General features: G+C 44.2%; 1 protein-coding gene across 6 annotated transcripts in view; it reads left to right on the top strand.

Annotated features, from left to right (window-relative positions):
- The window catches only part of REPS1 (RALBP1 associated Eps domain containing 1), a 2,155,944-nt gene that overhangs the window by 1,937,659 nt on the left and 192,128 nt on the right, over window positions 1-26,157 (top strand). For all 6 annotated transcript variants that reach the window (XM_069608106.1, XM_069608108.1, XM_069608105.1 and 3 more), the window contains one exon: window positions 6,358-6,506. In XM_069608106.1, coding sequence (XP_069464207.1) covers window positions 6,358-6,506 — 149 coding nt within the window. The remainder of the gene's footprint in view (window positions 1-6,357; window positions 6,507-26,157) is intronic.

The following is a 26,157-nucleotide window of genomic DNA, read 5'->3' as shown; positions in this document are numbered from 1 at the left end:
TGTGTTCGGCGAGACGTGTTCTGATGGGTCTCATTGTCATGCCCACGTATCTTTTGTTGCAAGGACAGGTGATGACATAAATGACATTGCTGCTATTGCAATTTGTCAGGTTCTTTTGTGTCCATGGGAAACGCCATCCAATGTCTATGCTTGTCGATCTGGTGGTACTAGAGCATGAGCTACATGTCCCACATGGTGTGTGGCCAGTCGCTGGATTCTGGCCCCATAGGGTATTCAGTTTCGGTTCGATCTCTTTGTAAGAGTGTACCAAGGAGTCTCTCAGATTTTTTTGTCTTTTATGGCAAATCTGGGAATGTCTAAACATGAATCGCCAACATTCAGTATGGGCCATAGTTTCAAAACTTCCTTCTTGATTTTGTTGGTCAAAGGTGAAAAATTAAGCACAGCCGTAATTTGATTGTCTGATTCTTTTTCTTTGACATGATGTTCCAAAGTTTGTTCTCTAGGAATGTTCATAGCTCTTTTCCGAGCCTGTTTTACTAGACGTTTTGGATAACCCCTCAATCTCAATTTTGTCGCCAAGGCTGATGATTGGCGGTTGTAATCAGTAAGTTGTGAACAGTTTCTTCGATATCTAAGGAACTGTCCAAACGGTAGATTCTTCCTGAGACTGGCTGGATGGTAACTCTTGTATGTGAGTAATGAGTTTGTCTGTAGGTTTATTGAAGACAGTACTCATGATGGTCTCGTCCCTGATCTCCAATGTTGGGTCTAGAAAATGAACTGTATTTTTGCTGAGAGTTTCTGAAAATTTCAAAAAGGGATTTTGACTGTTGAGCCATGTCATGAAAGCGGAAAGGTCTGTTTCGCTGCCAATGAAATCAGAAGCCCGTCATCAATGTACCTTGACCAGAGTTTTATTCTTATCAACCAAGGGTTGTTTGGGTCATAGATTTTCGCCTCCTCGAAATTGGCCATGTATAGGTTAGCGAGGCTTGGAGCGAAAGTGGCACCCATCGCTGTTCCGGATACCTGTTCATAGTACATGTTATTATAGATGAAGAAGTTTTTCGTTAATGCGATCTCCGCCAGTTGCATCACAATGATTCTATGATTCTTAAAGTGGCCATCTGAGGGATTCTGGTGTAGAGTGATTCAATGTCTAAGGTCACCAATAGGTCACGAGATGAGTCAAAGGGCCGTTCTTGAATAAATTCTATGACTGCCGTTGTGTCTTTAAGATACAATCTCATTTTGTTCACTTCGGGCTTGAGGAAGAAATCCACAAATTGAGACACAGGTTCCAGAATTGAACCTATTCCAGACACAATGGGTCTTCCTGGTGGAGGAGTAATTCCTTTGTGTACTTTTGGGAGTGCATACAGGGCTGGCTTCCTAGGGGTCCTGGGGTTAAGGAAATCATACTCTTTGGTACTATTGTATTCTTCGGCACTGGCTTCTTCCAGAATGGGCAGTATAAGTTGTCTGATCGATTCCGTGGGGTCTGACCCAAGTTGTCTGTAGCTGGCAGTGTCCTGTAAGAGACTTTGGACCATCAAGTTATATGCTGAGGTGTCCATGATGACTGTGGCTCTCCACCTTTATCTGCCGGTTTTATGGTTATCAGTTCATTAGTTGTTAGTGATTGAAGTGCTAGTCTGTTCTTCTTCGAGAAGTTTTTATAGCCTGGAACTAGTTTCGCTTCTAGTATCTCAAGTTGTTTTAGTAGAGCCTTTTCGAATGTGATGGATTCAGGAGAGATGCCATTGGGTGGAGGATAGGTCGATTTACCTCATAGATTGGTAGCACCCTTTTCACCAGTGGTGGTTGTCATTGAGCCAAAATATTGCTTGAGTCGGATTGTTCTCACCAATTGAGCCACTTCTATTTGCGCCTGGAACGGGTCATACTCTGCCGATGGTACAAAAGAGAGGCCTTTCTCAAGTAGGTCTATTTCGTTCGGGGATAATGTATATTTCGATAGATTCATGACGAGACTTTGCTGCTGTTGGTCATGTCTCTCTAGTCCGCCTTCAATTGTGGGATTTACTCGGATGAGGGTCCTGGATGTCCCTGTTGTCCTTGTCCGCGGCCTCTGCTGCGGGTTACAATTGGTGACTGGTTGTACCAGTGGACCTGTGGCTGCCAGTTGCCTCTGCCTTTGTTCTTGCCTCTTTTTCGCCTCCTTGAAAAAAAGGTTTAGATGGGTGGGCAGTGTTGGCTGGGCCTGTGCTGTTCATGGAGCTGTTCGGGCCGGATGAATTTGAGCCACTCCCTAAACTTCCGCTCAAAAAAGGCCAGTTGTTAAATCTGGCTCTGTTGTTCTGGATCAGTATTTTGTTTTGATTAAAGTATTGACCTGGTGGAGCCGCGTTATTGGCGCTCATGTCTTCGTAGTAGGCGTCTGTGGTGTATGGATAGATCTTTTCTTGTGTATATACGGAGTGATCTTTTTTGAGTTTAGTTATTTTCTTATTTAGATTGAAGTCTCTAAACTCCTTCATTGTAGCATCCAGGGCTTCCAGGCTTTTCTTGTATTGAGCTAGTACATTAGAGGATTTCATGGTTTCTTGTTTATCTCTTTCATCTCAGCGGGCGCTGTCCCCATTCAGTGGGAGACGCCTTTTCTAAGATGAGTGCACGGACGGATCCGCGATGCCGGATCCGCGATGCCGGATCCGCCCGCGAAAAGGAAATGTATGTGTATTTGTAAAATGGGAGCGGGCACGCCAACGGCGGCCTCTCCAGCAGTCCATCTAATTGCGATCCCTGGTTTTTGAAAATGATATAGATATCAACATGTATTTAAGCTAATGTGTTGATGCACACAAGATGATCATACTAAAACATTGTCCCTTGGCCCCTAGGTCTCAGGCCGCCATTTACCCGCCGTGCACAACCAGCAACATGGACAGGGTAAGAGCCCCTTCCTTCATTTACCCAATATGCTATATGTGACAGAATTACCACATTGGAGGTTGTAACCTCCCTGTCTCTCTTCCCCCTCCCCTCCTGTCATCCCCACAGGTAGAGGAGTATTATCAATGCAGATTCACGCTGCACCAGTAAAGGAAAGGGCTTGTACTTACCAGCCCACAACTAGAGCCCTCATGAATATGGTCTAACCACCTTTCACCACAGAAACCGGTCGGCTATAAAAGGACCTGGCCCAAGAGTACAACAAGACTACCTGGAGTCAGAGCATTTGGTTCTTTGGATCCCCAATATGAACAACTCTGTGGATCCCCTATGTTTTTAACGAAAATATTGAGAGAAATAATTGAAAAAATTGAGAAATTGATTGAAGAATAGACAACCATCCTTCTCGTTTCTTGTTTTTAACATTAGCACCCGCTTAATAGAGAAAACCAATTAAAATTATGTTTCTGTTCATCTAGGAAGCGGCAAACACCTGATCCACTATGATCAAATAAGTGTTTTTTAGCACGGCACAGTGCAGTCACAGATGCTTATAAGGTTACTTGGAGACATGTTGCTCTTCCAAAACTTATACTTCAACAAAACTGTGTTTCTTAAGTGTGAACATCAAACTGGGTAACCCACAGTAGGCAACCCCGAAACGGTCCTGATTGTTATATACAGCACGTATTTGGCAGCCATAGGGGGAGGTGGTCTTCTCTTCCAACCCGATAGTCAAGAGACATTTGAGGGGCCTCTCCAGACTCTACTTGCCCATCAAAAAAACCACGCCCTGTGTGGGGACCTCAGTGTCGTGTTGGGTGCCTTGGTGCACAAGCCATTCGAGTCAATGGCGTCTGCAGACATCAGGCTGGTCACCATTAAGACAGCTCTGTTACTGGGCCTCACCACTGCTCGCAGAGTCAGCGAGATCCAGGCTCTGGTGGCCTAAAAGCCCTATACTACTTTACACAAGGATAAGGTGCTCCTGAGGGGACACCCAGCATTCCTACTGAACGTACCCTCTGCTTTCCATCGAAACAAGGAGATATTGCTACCTACATTTTTTGCTGACCCTAAGGGCGAGGCTCAGAGGGTTTTGCACTGTCTGAATGTCAGATGCGCACTGAAATTCTATCTGGACAGTACCAAGGGCTTCCGCAAGTCGGCGGTACTGTTTGTCAGCTTGGGGGGGTGGGGGGGGGGGTTAAGGCCCAGGTATCAGGCACCCAAGGCCTCTATAGCATAGTGGATGGTTTCGGTCATCAAGGAGGCCTATGAGGGGCAGCACAAGTCACTTCCAGCTAACATGAACGGCCATCCGGTCAGAGCCAAGGCCACGGCCATTGCATTCTAATGGCCGGTCCCGTTATGGGTCATCAGCAGGGCGACCACCTTGGCTTTCTGTAAGCATTACTGTTTGGACACTGGCTATTAGTCAAGACGCGGCTTTTGGAACAGACGGTTCTAAGGAATCTGTTCTCTTATGGAGGGTCTCCTCGCCACCCTAGGGCTACATTCAGTTGTAATTGCTCATGCAGTATGGAGGAAAGGGGACGGGGCGGGACGTAAGAGTAGTTATAAGTTACTCACCATAGTGACTAACATACTCTTAGTCCATAGTCCCCTCTCCTCCATACGTCCCACCATCCCCCCCTAATAATACTGGTGTCATTAGGCAATGTTACATTATTGTCGAGGCGTCAGTGGGGACTGAGGTGTGGCGCTGGAGGGTGCGTCAGGCCGCACCCCAGTGTGCCTCTAAATTTAAAGGGGAAGAAGGTTTTTCTGGTAAAAAAAAAAGGTTCCGTCTCCCGTCCATCGCAAGAGACGCCCATGCAGTATGGAGGAAAGGGGACTATGGACTAAGAGTATGTTAGTCACTACGGTGAGTAACTTCTAATTTATCTATCACCTATTTGTTCTGCACTTAACCCTTGCACTGCCACCTGCAGGCCGCACTTCCTGTTTTCATGTTTGATCCTATGTCTTGCCCTTGCTCCTCCTCCCCTGGCACTACTCCCCTTCCCTCTCCCCTGCACTTGCGCAATCTTTGTCACTGGGCCTAGTAAGATCGTTGTCTTGTTCCCTCTTGTTCCCCTTCCGTGCCTCGTCGCACCTTGAAACACTTGTGTATAGTCGCGATACAAATAAAATATATCATAAATTATGTGCTCATTTGCTCTGAAATGTATTTGAAAAGGATGATAGTTAGCAGTCTTGGCGGTTGAGTTTTCTTTTCCATCAATAAGGGTATGTCACTCTTGAAGTTTAGTATGGACCATTTATTACATATTCCAAAAACCATATGCGAGTGCCAACAAGTGTTTCGGTCTGTATACTGACACTCCTGTACTATGATCTTTGACTATATAGTCCACATCTGCACATGACTGGTCACTAACTTAGTATGGTGTGTGCTGGGGTCCGCTGATTTATCACTGGCACTCTGTCCTCAACAAATTAGCTGGCAATAATGAATTGTAATAAAAATGTGTTGATCAAATCATATCTTCATAAAATTGTTTCCATAAATACAGAAAATATTCTAAACAGAGTTTGCCCCACATTCTTTTTTTTGTTAGAACCTGACTTTACATTTTCAAGTAATGTGCTTGAATATATGGCCTTGGTAGAATTCCTCTCAGCGGTAACTCTCCTCAGGTTGATTTGTATTGAATACTGAAGATTGTGATCTAAACCACCCACAGTGCAATTAAACTTCTGCTTTGTGAATCTTTTTTTTTTTTTTAAATATAATTTCTTCTAGCAGTTATTGTTCATTTGCGACTAACCTCCCTAAGCTCAGAAAGCCGATTTACTAGAACGAGATGTCCATATTAATAAAGCCTAAATTATTCAAAAGTTAACATGCTTAAACGTTATAGTCCAAACCTTTGGAATGCCTGTAATGTAGAAACAACACTGAACATATTGTTCCGTTTGAACTTGACACAGTGTATATCAATTATGCCATAAAGTACTACTTTATGTCAATAAGGTAGTTGCTGCCCACTGCCAGGCTTACCCTAACAATATATTTTCACACATGCATTGTCCGTAGTCCGTTTGCAAAAAGCTTTACTCATTTTGTGATGGTTTCATTGAGTGGCAAATTAAATCTGGAGATTCCGATGGGGTCCGGCAACAAACTACCATGCCACTTCTGATGGGCTAGTAAAGTGTTATGAAGTATGTGGCTAGTGACAAGTTGCATCACCGCTGGTGTCACTGAGGGCATGATATTGAATCACCACAATGTGTTTGTCATAATAAAATATAGAAATTTAGACAGATGTATTTGTGCATTGAGATCAAGAAAAGGTGTGTGAATTCCAAAAAATGATTTCTCCGTAATTACTCTTTCTGATGCACAGTTTTAATATTTCTATTTTGAGAGTGTAGTTTGCTCCCATGTATGTATGTTTGAAGATTCACTGACATAACTGGGTACCTATTTGTTCTCTTTTTCATTAGGTTAAAAGCAACACGCCTCTTGCTCCACCACCTAAGCCTGTTCGCAGAAGATTAAAATCGGAGGATGATCTGAGACCAGAAGTGGAAGAGCACGCTCAAAAACCTGGTGCTGTACCTACTGCAGTCCCCCCACAGCAAGCTATTCCTCGGTAAAACACTTATGAATGATGTAGAAGTATGGTTGATTACGTAAAAGACAAAATAAGTACACTTAGTTTCTAATCATGAGGAGCTACAGGTAATTTGTATTTTTTTTAAGTGGTTTTTTTTCAGTTGGCATTGTGACCATGTGAATCCCATAAATAAATGTAATTTCTTTTGACGTCAACCTTTTTTGCTTGCAAGAGGGCAGTGCAGGATTACTTCTCTAATGCTACATTCCAGGGTGAACTGGTACTCATACGTCCCGTCCCCTTTCCTCCAGCCTTGTGGGCATCCCCCAACATGAGGACAGTACCGGAACCTTTAGCAGCAAATAATTGAGCGTCCCCTTTAAATTTAGTATAGCACGCAGGGTTGCGGCCTCGGGCGTGGGAACGCCCCGCCGAGGCCCCGCCCTCCGGCATCTCACCTGAGTCCCTTTTTCCACACAGTGTCAGACCTGGCAGACGTTTTTAGCTTTCCGTTTGCTCCCCGTTTTGTTATTTCATTCTTATTTAACCTCCCTTTGGTGCCTCGCCTCCCCCGGTGCATGTCGGCTGCAGGAGGATTCACAAGATGTGCCTCATGCGACTGCTCGTTCCCGGCCTCGAATCTTGCACACTTCTCCTCCTCCCCACCTTAAGGACTTTGTCTCCAGGACCTATGATCAAGGTAGGGCCTCTGTACAGCACGGCTTCGCAGCGATTAGTACCGCGGGGTTCCCAAGGACAGGGGTTCCTCAGATTCAAGTTCTGGCAGGCCCAGGGCCTCAAAGGGTACCGGCTCCTAAGCCGAGGGGCCCGTGGCTCTTCTGGGCCTCTACAGGGGCAGACCTGAGGGTATCCAGTAATATGGTGGCCGAAAAATTGCTGTTTTTACAAAGAATCGTGGTAAAAAGGCTGTGGTGTGACCCGGTAAGTGTTTCCGTCATACCACACAAGGGGGATTGGGGGTTGCGGTATAATTGGTTGTGGTGGTGTCCCCCGCAACTATTGCATGGATTGCGGGGGCCACACCACAGCCTTTTTGCAGTGATTTGTTTTTAAAACTGATATTTTCCCAGCAACTTTATTATGCCTACCGGCTCCCAAGCTGAGGTGCTCAAGGCCAATACCGAGCTGTCCACGGAAGGGCGATCAAGTTCGTCCTCTTCTTTGACCCAAGGGAATAAGGCATCATCGGGTGCCACCTCCAAGAGTCAGTTCTCGGCACAATACAGCACGTCTACTGGCACAGATGCTGAGGGCGTCTAGCCTACCAGAGCTCGCGAGTCAGGGCTTTGCAACTATCAGCCAGCCTTCGAGGGCATGACCCAAGCTGTATCCTCCCATGCATGTGGCCTCTCGTGGCTCAGGTCCTTCACGCCCTCCCACCCAGAGGGTGGCGCAAGGCTTCAAAACGGCAGAGAGGCGTGTGGCAGATCCAGCCAGGCCAGCGGCCATGTTGGATCCAACTTCGGGCCTGCCTGTGCTCTCGCCCATTGAATGGCCTTTGAAGGAAGATCCCAGTCCCCTTTCCTCTGGCAGCTGATTGTACGGTACAGGTATCTGGTCTCCTCAGGGGTACATCTACCCATCACAGCCCTGTGGCTTCACGCCTCAGATGCCTCATCGCTTTGACCAGGCGGGGAGACCCAGCGCCTCGGGGTAGGCCCTTAGGGACCCAGCAGCTAGCGAGGACCACTTCTTCAAGTGCTTCCTCTTCCTCATGAGTTCTCCTCAGATGAAGGGGCTCCTGAAGGATATTGTGAAGGTCATCCTGCAGGTGGTGCCTACCAAGCCCCCTCCTCGGGGGACTACTCCTGTTCCTCCAGCTTTGCCAGTGCGAGTGCTGGTCCGTTCCCAGTACAGGCCCTAGCGGTTGTTCAGACCCCTCCACCTCCTCCTGCACCACCAATGCCTTTGCCTCAACAGCCGTTGAACCTGTCTTCAGCTCCAGACTTGATGGTTGGGAGGAGGATTGGGACCCGTCGGCACCTGTGCACCAGGGCCCAGACTCCCCTCGCTCTGTTAAAAAGGGCGGGGGGCACGATGACGCCCAGGACGATGAACCCTGGGCATCCGTTAAGGCTTTTCATGAGTGTCGTCAGGCTCTGGCAGAGATCTTGGGGGCAGGGGGGATTCCTCTGCCCGAGGAAGCCCCCCCAGGAGTCGGGAGTGCTAGCAGAGGTTTTGGGTAAGCGCACCACAATCAGGTCTGGCATCCTTCTTCAGAAGGATGTCCTGCAGGTGGCAAGAAAGGTCTGGGAGAAGCGAAGGGCCAACGCCCAGATGACACAAGAAGCTGAACAGCAGGTTCAGGCTGAGGGACAGGGAGCCAATCCTCCTGGCCTTCCACCCGCAGCCGCATTCTTCAGTGGTGGCTGCGGCCTTATTGTATTCTAAACCATAGTCTTCGTCGTCTTCCTCCACGGAAGCCACCTCCAGGTGTCTTTCCAAGGAAGAAAAGGTTCTCGAGTCTTTGGGCAAATGCTGTTATGCCATTTCAGTACAGTATCTATGGCAAGCCAACAAAGACGCCCTCTTTGCCGTGGCTATCCAGAAGCTGTGGCAGGAACTCAGATAATTTCTGCACGACCTACCTTTGGAAAGGCAAGCTTCCTTCAAGGCCGGTCTGAAGGAGGACTGTTGCGCAGGACCCCTCATGGAGTGTTAGGTCTCCCACATCGACACAGCCAGCATAGGGCTGTTGTGCCTGGGGGTCGAGATGAAAAGGGCGACGTGGATGCATGCCACTAAGTTTTCATCTGACGTGCAGGACCGGATTCTGTATCTGCCCTTCCAGGGCGTGGACCTCTTTCATTTGTCAACCGATGACGAGTTGACAAAGAAGAAAACCTCCACTCAAACCTCCCAATTCCTTGGCCCTCCTGACAAAAGCAGGACAGAAATCCTTCCTTAAGTCTCAAGGAAGGACCAAATTCAAACCCCACGCTTTGTCCTGCTTCAAGGGGTTCAGGGACCGCGGTACATGGAGACTTGACAGGTCGCCCAGCGACAACAGGTGGAAGCAGCAGAGGACTTTGCCTGTTTTTTTCCGATTCCCCCTCCTCTGCCGCCCCCACCAAGAAACAGTGACGCCAAAGTTGGGGAGCACATCTTGCCTGTGGGGGGGGGGGGTGGCATTTGGCTCATTTTCAGGACACCTGAAAGCGTCTTTTCTTTTTTTTATATTTCTTTTTATTGTTTTCTGATAATGTTACAACAAAACAAAACAGAAAACTTGGCCGTATTGGCTTAAGATTCGTCTTTCTTCTATATCTGGGAGTCGTAAACAATAATGTACAAGTAGCTGTTGTAGACATTACCACAACATACAGCCCAGGGTGAATTCCTCTTCCTATCGTCTATTAAACAACCTGTGGATCCTATCCATAGTCGCCACTGGCTTCAGTCTTCCTCTTTCTTTCCCTCTCTGTTAAGATGGATTTCTGAACTCTAACTTGGTGGGCAGAGGTTCAGAAGTCCAGACTAGTTTCTTGGAACATGGTAACATCTGGACAAGCCAGACCAATCAAGTTAGCTATGGTCTGCGACCAAGACTAGGAATCGGGAGGGTTGAGAGTGACCTAAGGACCTCAATGAGCGCACACACAGCAAGAACACTACAAATTACTCTGTCAGGTGTATATATCTAAAATATAAACACATTTATTACAAGGACTTTGTAACTCAACACACAGGAAAAGAATCACAGCAATACTATCAAACCAACACAATCAATACAAGACCAATGGGGTCTAAAGGGTTAAAGGAACGAATTCTGTTAACCTAGAGGGGGAAGGAAAATAGGCAGTGCAGATAGTCTTTAATAATAATAATAATAATAATTTGGCACTTATATAGCGCTACGAACCCTCGGGTATCTGAGCGCTGCTTATTACCCATGGTGTGTGGTGCTCATTTATCGACCTCGGAAGGATGAAAGGCTGAGTTTGGCCCCGCCGGGATTCGAACCTGCAGGCTCTGCACGGATGTCAAAGCGAGCGCTCTACTCGCTGTGCCACTTGACCGGCTAGTCCCCTTCAACATCAAACACACACCTAACTAAGAGGCAGTCCAAACCCTAAGAAGACAGGAGCCTTATGCTCAACAGTACATGCAGTGCGGGTGTGCATGGTTGTACCAATGGGCAAAACAAGGTATCTTCAGGGGTCTCTAGCAGCTCAGGAAGGTGGGGGAGGCAGCTCAGGAAGGTGGGTGAGGCGATGAAGAATAGATTCCCACTATTCGAGGAGGGCCTCCACTTGAAGGCAGAGGTGATTCCAAGGTTCGGGAATAGCTCGCTAGTTCACACTAGCAGTGGAAAGAAGAGGGTCCCCCATGGGCCACACGTGCCTAAAAACAGAGGGAGGCGCTAGGGGCCACTCGTTAAGGTTACTCACCGGCCCAGGCGCACTCCGGACCAAACTTTGCCAGTCGGGTCAACTGTGGTTGCAGGTTCAAATGCGGCAAAAAGGACGTCTCTGCGGCTTTCAGTTCCGAAGATACAGCAATGATTCCCAAACGGGACAGTGGCGATTTCTCCGCTCCTGATGGATGCATCAGGCCAGTTTCACTTCAGCAAGCTTCAGGGGCAAGAGGGTCACAAATGCAGCGCACCTGCAAAGATAGTTGCTGCGTCTGGGCAACACGGTAACCGTGTTTACTCTGGTCCTGGCACACTCGTCTCACCTTAGACCTGGGAATGCCAAGTGTTCGAAATTCGGTGTGACGGTTCCGGGGACACAGGGCTAGCAGTATACCAAGTTTCGAGGGCCTCCTCCTAACGGCGTCGGAGACAGACCAAAGGTCCAACCCACTGGTTGGCCCAGGGACGCTTTCGAGAAGGCTTACTTGCAGGTTTTGTTGAAGGTGCCGAGAATAGTTGGTCCCACTATTCTAATGGGTCGAAGCGTCTTCGCAGGCCTTCTAGGACGACCAGATGCAGAGGGGTCCCACGGGACGACAGTGGGCTCAGGGTGTCAAACCTTCCAGCTGTTCCTTGACTTGGTTCTTCGTTTCAGAATACTTGGATCCTATCCTTCGTTCAGTGGGAACTCCAGAGATCGACATGGTATGGGTGTTTTCAGCCTCCTCTTATCCAAAGTTCCCTTTGCCCCAAAACGGAGAGTACCCAATGGGAGATTTGCTCACAAACGCACACTCCATACGTGGACCAATCACGGACCACAGTGGTCCCAGGCATTCACAACGCCCCAGACTCTCTGGCACCCAGGATGTGTATTGGGGACAGACACCCCAGCCCACATCCTGGAGGTGCACACACAAGGCATGCAGAAGCCTGCGAAAGCTTGGCATTTTGTGAGAAACTGCATGACCAAAAAAGTACTCACCCGGGTCAGCTCGACCTGGGGAAGGCAAAGTGGCCAGATGGCTGAAGAACAGGACAAAGAACCTCGTGGCATGGCCATTTTGGAGCCAGGCCACCTATTCGCGGTAAGCGCGGTCAAAATGGCAGGAAAGGGTTAAAATTACATGAAAAGATAAGCTACCACCTGCCCTGCCCATGACACTGTACTGTAAGGTACATTGTGCACTTGTTACATGTTGCAGAAAAGTTGCAATATTGGAAAAGGACTTGGGGAAACAAAGTCTCCCAGTACTGACTGTCTTAAGGGCATGTCAGTTTCCCCATAAAAAGTGAGAGAAAGCCCAGAGGTGTGCAGCTGAAGGCTTTGCTTCTCTGGCAAAAAAACAAAGGTGTTTAAACAGCAGCAAAAAGTTTGCGGGCGTACAACTGGAGGCAAAAGTACATATAAAATGAAATCTTTCCTAACAGATGTCATCAGCAAGGCGTCTACTTGGGCCACTCCCTCCACCTTCTGCAGGCCCTACTTTCTGAACACCAGCTCCAAGTGTGATGCATAGTTTGGTCAGGCGTTTCTGAAGTACCATTTTGCTTCGTCCTAGATCTAAGGCAGTTTGTCACAGCTCCACCCTATGGTCTTGCTCGGTGAAATCACCCTCAAGGATGTGGAAAGGCAACGGGCATTTGAGTAATTAAAGTTACTCACCATAGTGACTAGAGTACTTGTAGTACATTGTCCCCTTTCGTCCGTCCGTCCCACCCACCTTCCCCTGCTAGTATGCCAAGGGCTAATATGTACTAACAGTAGTCAGGTATCGAAGTGTCTCATGTGTTCAAAGGGAACGGAGGTGAGGCGCTTGAAGGCTGGGCCTTTGGCAGGGCGTCTCCACAGCGTTATACTAAATTTAAAGGCAAAGCTCAATTTTTCACTAACAAAGACTCCGGTACCGTCCCCATATTGGGGGACGGTCACAATGATGGAGGAAAGGGGACTATGAACACTCTAGTTACTACGGTGAGTAACTTTAATTTTTGGGGGGTTTTCGCCAGCTGAAGGAATGCCATGGTTTTTGTTGAGTTGCTCTATTGAAATTCAAACCTGCTTTTTACTCACACAAGTATGTATAGCATGGCTTACTTTAGATACCTTTGCCTTAGTTTGAGAGACCTTCCCATTTCTCTGAGACATTTTATTTTGGTTTTCAAGGTGTGCAGCAGCCCTATCTAGAAGCTCCTCGACTAAGGCAAAGGTCTTTATTTGGTCTGTTTCTCACTAAAGGAGTATCCCCGATGGGCATTGAGAATGCTTGATGGGCCTGGTGTTGGATCATGCAGAAAAAATAAACAAAGCAACTGAGGCGGTAAATCACTGCTAATATAACAATGAATTAACAATTTTGATCTAAAAAAGAATCATCAGACAACATATTCCAAACAAATGATAGACCTCTCTTAATCTTGATACAGTTCAGAGGCGTTGCTAGGGGATTGAAATTGTGAGGAGGCTGTAGCCCTGGGTCTTTTGGTTGTAGCCCTGAATAGAAGATCAGGGGCTACAACCAAAAGGCTAGCTAGCCCCGAGTCCCAACATTAGCCTGTGGCAGGAGCCATTAAAGACTGGTCCTGGGTGGAGCCTCTTATAAAAACAATCACAGCTATGACAACTGAGTCTAAGTCAACATAGCCATATTTGCACACAAAGTTATCTATTTTTTCTTGGAACTCATGTGGGCATAAGAACCTGGTTTGCTACTTTGGTTGTCTCTCTCCGTTAGCGAGACCAGATATTGTTTTTATTCAGGAGACTATGAAAATAACTGATTTCACTCTGGATGGCTACGCATGTTTTGTGTAAATGCTACTTGTGGGTTATCTGGTTGCCCCTCAGCTGGTTTGGGGATTAGGATCAATAATTCGCCATCATGTACTGCTAAACTAATCCTGAGTATGGATCATTTGATGGTAGTTTTAATGAAATTTTACAATAATCTCTCTTGGTCGGTCTTGCTTATAAACATATATTGGAACCCCTCCAAAGTCCCACAAGATATGATCTTAAATGATTTGGATTTATTCCTAGAAATTGCTATTATTTATCATTGTGAATATGATATTGTGATCGGAGGGAACTTTAATTCCTATTTCAATTACAATATTAATTCTCGACTGGGAGAGGTTTTTTCTACCCATAATCAAGTCATGCTATAGAGGAGCTAGATTGGTTACCTTCTTGAATAATTGGGACTTGTTACTGCTGCCTTTTGAAAACAATGGTCTTTTACATGCATGGATTTACATACATGGAAACGTGGGGGTTTTGGTTCAAGGATAGATTTCTTTTGGGTCTCAAATTGTCAGTATTTGGCATCTAACATCATCCATCCCATAGAAAGCAGTGATCATGCTATTATACAACTTAACTTGACACATCCAGTGCCTTTATTACCAGCTAATTCTCATTTAGGATTACTGAGAATGGATAGAAATAACGTGTCATTGTGTTGGAATAACTCCCTGTGCAGTACAATTTCAAAAATGATCTCAACATCTTAATTTTGAGCACTATATTAAAGATCTATCTTCTTTGATCTATTATGAAGCTATGATTAATCAAATTATTGAAGATATAATTAAAGGGGTCTCACACGATGCAAAGAAAAAAAGTAGTCTTACATCACCAATCATTTGATGTAAAGATTAAAACTTTGAAATGTTCAAAAAAAAGGGAATTGACAAAATTAAAAAAACAGGTCAACTTGCCCTCTGTTTAAACAAAAAAAAAAGAATACTCCAAGCGTATAAGAATACATTGAAATGGCTCTGAATTGATGCATACAACCAAGTTAATATTAAAATGCTTAGATTTATATGTGCCCAAAATGTTAAAGATGCTTGGAAACTTCTGAAACAAACTGAGCAAAAAAAAAGAATATGGGTGAATCTTGTATTTCTTCACAAGTCTGGGTGGAACACATAACCTCTAAGTTTAGTTTGCTAATTAAATTCAGGGATCTGAGTTACTCGATTCCAGGTGCTGCCCACTTACCATAATTGCAACTTCGGATATAATATGGGCTATAGGAAATCTCAATCCATCTAGAGCTGCTGGCCCTGATGGTATTCCCCTGTGCATCTTTAAATCTGATCTTGTTCTTTGGGCTAGTATCCTAAAAATAAAATATGATCATATATTTGCAACTCTTACCATCCCAGAGTCTTGGGTAAAGGCAATTATCGTACCTATTTTTAAAAAGGGCGATCCTATGCGACCTGAGAATTACCGTCCTATAGCGCTAACTGACGCAGCTGTGAAGGTATTCTCAATTTTACTATTATCTCAATTGAAAAAACACATTGTTGATAAGGATATTCTCTCAAAATCTCAGGTCGAATTTATAAAAGGAATGGGTACCTCTCTAATTGCAACAGTCATCTCACATCTGTTAGCTAATACAAAAATTGCTCCAATCTATTTGGCCTCCATAGATCTGACAGCAGCATTTGATACTGTGATCAGAAATGCCCTATGGGCAAAAATTGACAGTCTCGGTTTTCCTAGAGAACTCATCCTATAGATCTTAAAGCTGCATACAGGTACCTCCTACCAGGTAAGGATAACCAAAGAAGGGGCAATTACCGTTAACATCCCTACATTTGTTGGTTTAAGAAAGGGATGTACATTAGCAGCAACCCTTTTTAATCTCTACATCAGTGATTTGGAATTGTTATGGACCACTTCCGATTCATATGCAGTTTGCCTGGGGTCTAGGCGGTTACATTGGCTCGCATTCGCCGATATTATCGTCTTCGATGCAACGCCATATGATCTGCAAAATAAACTAAATAGTTTAGCAAATTTTGTGGAAACCCATAATCTTAGCCCTAATGTAGAATGAACTGTGATGTTTCCATTTACTGCTGGAAAGAAGTTGAAATCATTTAAATGGGAAATTAGAGAATTACCAATTAACAACTACCATTTTGACCTATTTAGGCTATACTTTGAGCAACTACTCTCTTCAAAATATTGGTCGGATATTCTTAACGAAAAAGCTTGCCCTTTACTTTCACAAATGAAGGTGAAGTTTAAAAAAAAATAATTAAATATTCTTTCTTGCCCCTATTAGAATTTTTGACCAAAAAAGTTGAACCAGTTATTTTGTATTGCACTGATATGTGTTTGTGTGATATATATGCATGCTTGAACACGATTCAAGGACGGCTGTTGAAAACGGCTCTACGCTTCGCATTATCAATACCAAACGCGGTTATTCGTCATGAATTTGGGTTAATTGCTCTAGCTACTCGTTTCAAAGGGAGATTATTATGTTTGTATGCTAAAATTCTTGACGCTCCAAAGAAATCTTTATATATATAGAACTAAAGTCTATGGTACTAAATAATTCTTGCAAATCCCTTAGCATCTATAGTAATAAAATGAATGTCATATTGATGGACATAGAAGTCTCACAAGAAGAACTAGTATTATGACCTGCATATGTAAAAAAAAGTCTATATGACAGACTGGATCTCTACTATAGAATCACTTTTATATTATAAAACCTACTCTGGGTATGCAACATTTTTAAAGAAACGGTCTGTACACTTGTCGTATATTGTTTCTTTTCTGAGTGAGTTAGTGCAGGGTTCCTATTTAAGAATCAAATTGGACCAACCGCATACAGTGAATGAGTCTCAAATTGGACGAATGTAACAGAAGCTCATTCACAGAGTCATTGTCGATTTCCAAATTGTTATGAGGTAAAAGAATCTCTTAAACATCTAGTTTTAGAATGTATCAATTTTAAAGGGCTTCGTGGTGAATTATTTAAGAAGTTTGTGATCCCTCTTTTCGATGACTGTCCGGAACACCAATGGACTAGAATGATGATTGGCACTCACAAACCTCCAATTTTTGCCCTTCCCAATTTCCTTTGTAAATTGGGGTTGCAACTGAAGCTTTATAAATAATGAACTATGTTTATATGAGGTACTGTTACAAGGCTATACAGAGACTTCGGACACTTGTGTTAAAAAATGATATGTAGGTATGGTATTGCCGGTCAAGTGGCACAGCGAGTAGAGCGCTCGCTTTGACATCCGTGCAGAGCTTGCTAACGCAGGTTCGAATCCCGGCGGGGCCAAACTCGGCCCTTCATCCTTCCGAGGTCGATAAATGAGCACCACACACCGTGGGTAATAATCAGAAGCGCTCAGATACAGGGTTCGTAGCGCTATATAAGTGCCAAATTATTATTATTATTATTTAAAAACATACCTACTTTTATGTGCTGTGAAATCCAAAAACTTTGAAAAGAGTGAAAATATTGGTGTTACTCTTCTTTTACACGCAATGGAAAATCAAAATTTGAAATATGAACTTTGATGTGATAGTTATCGATGTATATTTCCCTTTGTATTTTAGTTATATCGACGGCATATGTTAAGTTATATATTGAATGTGTGTTTTTAAAAGTATGTGTGTGTTTGAGTGAAATTTTATGTTGAAATTCAATGCAATTTTTTGTAAAGGTTTTTAAAAATACAAACCCCGCAAAAAAAAAAGGCTAGCTAGCCCTGTGTCCCAACATTAGCCTAGCCCCAGATCTTTTACAAACTTAGGAACACGCCTGATACAGTTGTACAAAATGTTTCATTCTAGATTCACAAAACTATTAATTCATTCCATATCAACAATATACATTTGGAATATACATTACATTGACAAAACAAAGGTTCAAAGTTGAGCAAGATTGCTTTCTTAATACCAAGTTTGGTTTTAAGTTCTTCTGTTTTTTCTGAACCTCAACCATCCACCAAGACAAGTCACTTATAATCCTTACTCAGTCACGTGTGATCCTTAATTCTAATTAGGAGGACCCACAACAACCTAGGTAAACTCAACAAATCTTGACCACCTAGTTCGCCTCCAGGTGTTTCAAAGTAAAATGGGGGTGCATGATTGAGAAGTCTGAGTGTGTTGATCAAAAGGTGATTTAGAATTTCATCACTCCTGAGGGATGTCAAATAGTAAGAGGTAACTCGGGATGATGGCCTGCCCCTGTCGTCTTCGGGGCAATAGTGTATAAATATGTGGCTCTAAAATTTAAAGAATATGAAGTAGTGAAAACTAAAGGTAATTATCAAATTGAATACTTGAAACTAAATTCATACACAAATGAAGGAAAGATGACAGATAACCATAGAGAATCAAATTGATGCAAAACTGGTGATGGCGAAAGAAACATATGTGCTGTGAAGACAATATATGAATACAAGGATGATCAAAGGAACCCAGTGTGCGGTCCACGGCACCTACTCTACCATCCTCAGTGAGGGTGCCCAAACACAAATCGTGAAGCAATACCAAATTGTGCCACTCAAAATTTCTGTTAAAGTTTTTGCACCCATAACTCGCCATATGTTGTACAAAATCCATCAAGGAAGTCCACTTAAGTAAAAAGTACTGTCGTGTTGAATGTACTAAAAGATAAATGCACTGAAAAGATCAGCCACTGGTGTCATCAAATTCTGTCAACGAGAGCACAGAACATATTTTTATTGATACCTTGAATAGATCACCCACCGGTCTCCCTACTAGACTATTACCAAAAATGTAAGGACAAGGCTCTGTACCTGTTTGTTTCTGTTCTTCTGTGCAATTAATGCAGAAGGAGACCAATGTTAAGCCAGCATGCTGTTTAAATCAGCGCGTGTAAAAAAAGCTTGTGAGAAATTATTGCACACGAGTGAACTGGCACTTTAAAACATCAAACGGTCTCAAATAGCGAGAATTTGAAGAGGAAAAAGCAAGCCGACACTCCTTACTCGCAATGTGGGCAGTGCAAAATCAAGCCAGCAAAATATCTGCCAGGTAGGTACTCGAGTGAGAGCCAAACCGCAGACTCTTGTTTTTTATATATCTATATTCAATATGCCGGAAGTGGGCCAGCAACGCCACATACGTGCCGTGCCGTACGTCTGAAAGCACAGTTCGATGGGTAAACTACATTTAGTGCAATTCTGACATCAGAGAGACCAATCGGCTCATACGCCGGGGCAAGGCTAAAAGTGAGTGAAGTATATAATGACCTGCGTTACACGGCGTGAAGCGCCCTGCTGCAATCCTAAAATGTGAACTAGCAAGCATAACACAGCCATTGAGAAAAGCTGCAAAAAGTTGTGTTCCTGGTGTTGGATCACGACACAGGGTCATGCTGATACTGACTGTAAGCTCTCAAGGAAATGAGACAAAAGCTTCCAAAGTGAATATTGTTAGATTCTGTGCTTGATAGCCATTTCCTGCATAACGATATGCACTAATCAACTGCAGGTGTGACTGGAGGGCGCTTTCAGACTCACAAGACTGGTGTCTATGCTGTCTGAGATTCTTTGCTGATACCTTTCTCTGCATAGCACTGTATTCCATGTTAAAGCACACCACATTTTGCTGATGCCAAGGAGTAAATGACAAAAGGAGCAGAAGCGTCTATAAAGATCTTTCACCATTTCTCACAAATAGCTGTCACCAAAGGAATTCCAAGTCTTAACGGCTGCACAAGACATGTTTGCTAAATTAGACTATGGTTTAGGTCTATCATAAAACAGTAAACGTTTGCAGTCATGGCCAGGAGGTCATATTTTTAAGGCAGTCTCTTGTGAGTAGTTGTTAGGAGAGAATTCAATTTATGTATTTCCTTTTGTTAACTTTAGTAGTCCCTTATACCTTTTCCTGCGTATACAAGAATGTCTTCTTGCTGTCAGAGCGATTTCTGATTAAGCCTACTTACAGCTGCAACTTATTTATGGTTTACCATCCTGCTGCCTATCACCTGCCAATCTGCTTGTCCCTGGGTGTGTGTTCTCACCCGGAAAGTATATTGGAGCAATTGTATTCAAAATTTCGTTTTTACAGCCTGATAGCTAGTTGCCCCTATATGGTGGCAAAAGGACAACCCTTGAATTTTAAAAGACCCACACTCCAGCCATTCTGGCTTTTGGTCTGTGTTTGGGGATTGAAAAAATGACCATTCTGCCTACACAGGTTCTTTGAAGAGCCCACAAAGGCACTTTGTATGACTGGTATTTGGTTTGGTGTACGTACGTACTTGTGTGTCTGTGCGCGTGAGGGATGGAGAATCGCTGGCCATTACTGGGCAGCCATCAAGATGTTGAAAGGTGCATGGTTGTGTACTTGTAGGCAGGGCTAACCCACCTTCTCTATTGCGGGTCGAACTAATGAGATCAAAGTCTTTTTCGAGGCTCGATGGCGAGTCTTAACTTGGAAGAAGCTGATGCATGGGACTACTGAAGATCCTGTTTTTAATGGCCTGGCTGCACTCCTCATCCAGTTTACTGAGCAACTCTGTCTCCCCATGCTGGGCAATCTTGTATCAAGCTCTCCCATGCCTTTCATCCTGTGCTGGGACCTCTGTGCTTAAAGTACCTGGTGCTGTCCTGAAGCATCCCTAGTATTCACTGGATCTTAGATGGGAACCACTGCTGCCTGGCTGACACTCAGGGGCTTGCTGTGTTAGGCAGAAACCTGTGCAGTTCCCTTGGGGAACACTGCAAAAGATTTAAGACTACAGGTATAGCAGTAAACCCACTTGGTAGCAGTCCGCACCACCCAGATTTACCTGGTAGCTGTGGCTGAGCAGTCAGACTTCCCTCAAGAAGAGTTAGGCAGTATGCAGAGTATACACAATATGTACCCAGACACAATAGCACAAGCAAACACTGACCAGAGCTTGGTTTCAAAAGTATATAGTTATTTATTAAACACACATAAGTTGAAAACACTCTAGCAAAGTATAGTAAACACTTCAAACACAGTTATAACGAAAGTAGATTCAATCCTTTCTCCTATCTAGACAACTCTAGGTTAACACCACTTAATTAAAACAGAGGTGAGTGCTTAACGTTAGATGACACTCTAGTAGTTTCTAAGAAAGGGAGAGAAAAAGCAGGAATGGGTTAAACACACCACTCTAAGATCCAGAACACTTGCAATAGGTTCAAAGAAGCACAGGTGAGCAAAAGTCACTAGGCAGGGCCCACTCTTAGAGTAGCCGGAGCGAAAATGTGCCCAAGATCACACTGTTATTAGGGATTCAAAGTCTTGCAAGGAGTTAGAAAGAGTTTAGAGTGGTTTAGAAAGTTTAGCCAGGGTGTCCCAGGCACTCCCAGGGTCGAAAGCCGGGGGCTAAATCTACCCCGTACAGTCGGTAGCAAGGGAAGCCAGGCGGAACACGGTACCTTAAGCGGAAAGGATCCTCCAGCGGTGGCAGTTGTTCCAGGCAGTGGCAGCAAGGCTCGACGTCGGTCAGGGGAGAAGAAGTTCTCGCTGAAGAGCAGAAGAAGAAGGTCGTTGCACTGCCCGGGAAGAAACCAGCCGCGGAGTCCTCCGGTTAAAGGGTTGTACCGACTTTCGTGGTTTGAGGTAAAAGTGGTGGGGTTCCGGTTGTCGGGGTGCTTGGCACTGGCAAGGCGGCCACGAGATACCTCGAGAAGCGAAAAGAAGGCGAAAACTGGTTGTCCCCACCAGTAAAGGGAAGGAGCCACTCCGTTAAGAGTTCTCCTCGGTCGTCGGGAAAAGTGGTGAGACGGTTCAGCAGGGCTCCACCGGGTGGTGTCGTCGAAGCAGGTCGGCTCAGCTCTTCCCTCGTCGGATTCTTGGTCCTGTGGCGACTTCTGAAGTTCCAGTCCCCAAAGCCCTGCTTTTATGCAGCAAACCCCCATTCACCCAGCCTAGCTGTCACTCAAACATGCTAAGTGGTGAGCCGGCCGGCTCACCACTTGGGCCAATCAGGACGGAGTGCGACTTGAGTTACCAAGGTAACTCAGTCCAGGGTGCCTAAATCCCCCTCCACCCCTCCTAAGTACCCCAGACAGAGTGGCACCACTTTGGAGGGCTTCTGTGGAGAAGCCCGCCAAAAGTGGAACAAAGGGCTCCACTTTGGGTCAGAGTTACAGAGGCGAACACCAACGCCATTTTAGAATCAAGTTTTGGCAAAAAGTCCCAACCGGAGTTATAAAAATAAATATATAAACCGGCGGTATGTTTAAGGCTACCGTAAATAAATAATTAAATGTGTTAGCCTAAAACAATGGGAAATCCCATAGGAAAATATTCGCGGTCGAATATAAAACGTAGTTTCCACTGCCACCAGCCAAAACTCGATCAGGGGGGACGGAGACGTGCCCCCTCGACTAACAGACCCTGGGGCAATCGAATTGCCCCAGCCAGTACGTCCACAATATGATGGTTTGTACTGGTTCTGTTCAGGATTCAAGACTAGCAAAGTCTTTTGTGACTTTACATGCCCTGGGAGACAGTAGTCAGTCCCAGGGTATGGAGTCTATGTTGGGGAGTCCCTAGGACACCCCTGGGTCACGGCACAGAGGGTGCTGTGTAACCCACATCACAAAAATACATGAGGCCCTATGGAGTAAAAGACCCCATAGCCCATTCAACACAAGGTTTGTCCAAGATAACACAGTTCAACATGTCCAAGAGTGAGGGTAAAAGAGTCTCACTCTTGGCAGGAGAAAAAAAGAACCCCAGAAATCCAGCAAAGCTGCTGGGGGACTCACTAGGTAGGGAAATTCAGCCTAAACAGAGAATTCTCCCTAACATGCTGCAACTCCACAAAAAGTCTTGCTCTGTCATGGGACTTGTTGTCTTGCACTTTTGCGGGAGCTCCTGCAGCCATCCATTTCAGGGCCACTAGTCGTTGACACTGGTAGGGGTCCCCAAGTCTTCCTAGCTGGATGGTTGCTGCCTTTCTCTTTTCTGTAGCTTACATGTTATACATATCTATATTTTCACTACCTCCGAAAGATTAATATTGATTTGTGTCTCGTTGGTTCCTATGGACACACTTTGCTTTACAAAACTCTCTAGTATCTGCACATCATCATTGTATATTAGTTCTCAATGTCGTTCTGGAGCTTTCTTGCCATTATTAAGGCATTCCTATTTTTATGCATTTCTATATGAAAAATCACCACCGTTAGGGCTTTAAAGTAGGTGAAGTAGCTAAAACTGCACTAACTTGTACCTTAAATATGAAGGGTTCCTTTCCAGAACCTTTACAGGTTTTATAATACTTGGGTGAGTACTTTAAAAGTAACATAACACTTGTGTGTGGTTATTTCTTAATGCTTGACTTATTATATTTTCAGTAAATCTACTTTGTGGACTTACCTTTTATTATATGTGTATCTGCATCTTTAACAGTCCTCACCCCTACTAAGAACGATGCCCGGCTGCTCTACCATGTTGGAATGCTTCAGAAAATCTCCCTAACAGTAGGGATAGTCATTAAACCCCATCATCAATCAGATTTGGTTATTGGGTGATGGGGAGCCAATCAGAATCCTTCGAACACTGGCCCTAATTGCTGGTAGTTTCCAGCAGTTTAAAGATCTTCATGGTCTCCTCTTCCACTGCCTGGCCCCAGCCTCACCTCCTCTATTCGTCCATCCCCCCTGAATCTTGGAAGACTCTTCTCCATCTGGTCTCTGAGCAGTGTATTGACTCTTCTGCAGTGTCCCCTTTGAAATTTTAGAAAAGGGACGCAGGTACTGTCTGTAGCATCCACCATTGTTAAGATGCAGTCCATCTTGTAAGGTGTTTTTGAAGCTTTTCCCCTCTGTTTAAAACATTACATCTGGCACTGAAACTGGGTGACAATTTCGTGTTCTGGCACATGGGAGAGGCCACTAACACGGGTTTATTGGCCTTTACACTTGTTAATGGCCTACACTTCACTCCGGAAACGTTAACTTTTCGTCTAGGCAATTTAAGCCCATTAGTGCCGCATCACCTGCATGAGAATCCTTTAGAGATTAATACAGCGGTCCTGAAAGCAGATACAGTTCAAAGGATTCTTTTAACTCCAAAAACGACTAAGTGATCGAGAATGTGTTATCGCAGTAGAAAGTGTTAACTGCTATTAGCTAGTACATTTCCAGACTTCCTTCAGATTGTTGTAGTACTTCCAATTATAGTTGAAGTTCTATCTTCAGGAGAAAGTGACGACGTTACTTTTTTTAAAATGAAAAACAGAAAATGCAACTCATGACACCCATTCCTTTTCTACTTGAGAAAAAGTAATTGGTAAAGCAAAGGAAATATCCCGCCAATGTGCATTCAGCAAAACAACTTTTGAGCTTTTTATTGGCCAGAGGAGACCCACTATGGCCCAGCCAGATTTCAACTGTTTGAGACATGTAAACGATGGCATGCTTACAACATATACAGCTTTCCTTTCATTGTGATGGAATATCACACACTAGCTTCAGAAATAGGTTTCTTAATACCAGTGGTTGCTAGAAATATTGGAGTATTGTTATGCTGTTGAATATGTTTTCCCAGGTTTTTATGCATACGCGCCTTCTTCCATTGCTGTTGCAAGACGTCGGGTCTATTAGTGATCTAGGATCCGTGGAAATGAACATGCCAAATTAGAAACTATCTTAGATCTTTAAATTCTAAATCGGGTTCTGAAGGAGAAACCAGAAATTTAAAATATTCCTATAACAAAGATGTTTTATGCACAAAATTGACTGTACTCTTGCCTTATGGATGTGGTCAACCCTGTTTCCCTCAGGAAGTCAGAAGCCTTCTTTGGCGTACGGGAGCTAGATTAATTTATCTGCTGTTGGTTCCCTTTCTGATGAGTTCTGTTACTAGAGAGCACAATGTGTGCACCGGTAGGTACAGCGTAGTTGCAAAACTGGTGTAGACATCTTCTATTATTCAATTACTGATTCACAAATGTGTGCACCGGTTTGGAGATGCTTAGAATTGTACAAATGACTGGTTGCAATGTTTTCATTTGTTTTTCAGCAGATTGGAAAAGATCCAAGTTCTATCACATTCAGAAGCTTAATTCAACCAGATACACTGCAGTAAGGGTCTTCCGTCTAGAGTAGAGCTACCAATCTGTTGTCCAGACAATGGATTTAACTACCCCAATACATTTTGTTCACAATGCATCTGGCGATATTATGTATTGACGTGGGGCACTTGAAGGCCCTGAATATCCTGTGATTAAACGGTACCAAAATTGTAGTCGTAATTTAAGGAAAGCAGTCATTATAAAATCCCAGTGATTCTGAGTTTTTATGCTCTAGTCTTTGAGGAGGTAAAAACAATTGGTTGTAGACTTGGGTGATGGGGTTTTAGAGAAAGATCAATGTTCAACCAGATAGAAAGATAAGTGTTCAATGGTCAGAATTACTCAGTGACTCTCAGGTCCAGAAATTGAAATTGTATTACCACTAATTACTATAGTTAAGTTTTGCTCACCAATTACAGCACTTTTCATTGTAACTGCACACTCTTGTTCTGGTTCATAGATTGTTAAGTTCTGTTACTGTAACCCTTCTCAAATTACTGTTGTCGGATGAATCTCCTAGTTCAAAGCAAAGATTACCTGTTTTACCCTCTGCCTGGCTATCCCATGGGGTAAACATGGCACCTTATATGATAAAGATACATTTAGGTTGTGGAATTCCCTGATTAAATCAGAGGTCATCGGAACACCTGGGTAATATGTGAATAAATAAATATTACCACAAATATAAACAGGATTTTGCTTGATGCATGAAATATTGCATGTTACTATACCAGGGTGCAAAAATGTACGTTGCATGCTTCTAGCCAGAAATGTTTTCACAAGCAGGGGGCGAGGTGTTACTAGTTGTCAACACTGTCTTTGTCGCACGCTAACAACGCCATTTTTCTCATAAAATGCCTGCCTCGGCACACAGAGATCCACTCTGTCGGATCCTGTTGACCGGAGGTGGCTGTACAAGAGACCCAACAGAAGGTAAGGACTTCTCTATGACCAGAAATCTAGTAAGGATTGGAAATAGACCAATGGGGCACCATTTTCAGGAGCAAAGATATTGATTAGTTCTCCCCCACCAGGTATATTCACAAAACAGGAGAAGACAAGAAATGTGGAACCACACCTTACAAGCACAAGGTATGTGAACATAACACAACAGCTAGTATAACTAATGGAACTGAGAGAACAGTTTTAGAGCAGTAAAACGCGACCAGACAGCAATCCACATGCTTTGACATTCTAGGTCACCACTAAACCTCCGAGGTCCATATCATAGATCTCCAATCAGCCCAGTGCTGGAAAAACACAAAGATATGAAGCATATACAAGAGTGGTAGAACCACAGGCAGGTAAATACACCATGTATGAAACCCCTCAATGTGATGTGATATGATATGCAAAATATCCCCACCCGCTTACAATTGCGCTTGGTTATCTTTTGTTGAAATTGAGTCCCGGAAGATGGTCCACGAGACCGGAAGACATT

The sequence above is a fragment of the Ambystoma mexicanum genome, chromosome 4q, assembly GCF_040938575.1.
Source record: "Ambystoma mexicanum isolate Mex_15411 chromosome 4q, UKY_AmexF1_1, whole genome shotgun sequence".
Lineage (NCBI taxonomy): Eukaryota > Metazoa > Chordata > Amphibia > Caudata > Ambystomatidae > Ambystoma > Ambystoma mexicanum.
This window is presented reverse-complemented; position numbering and strand designations above follow the sequence as displayed.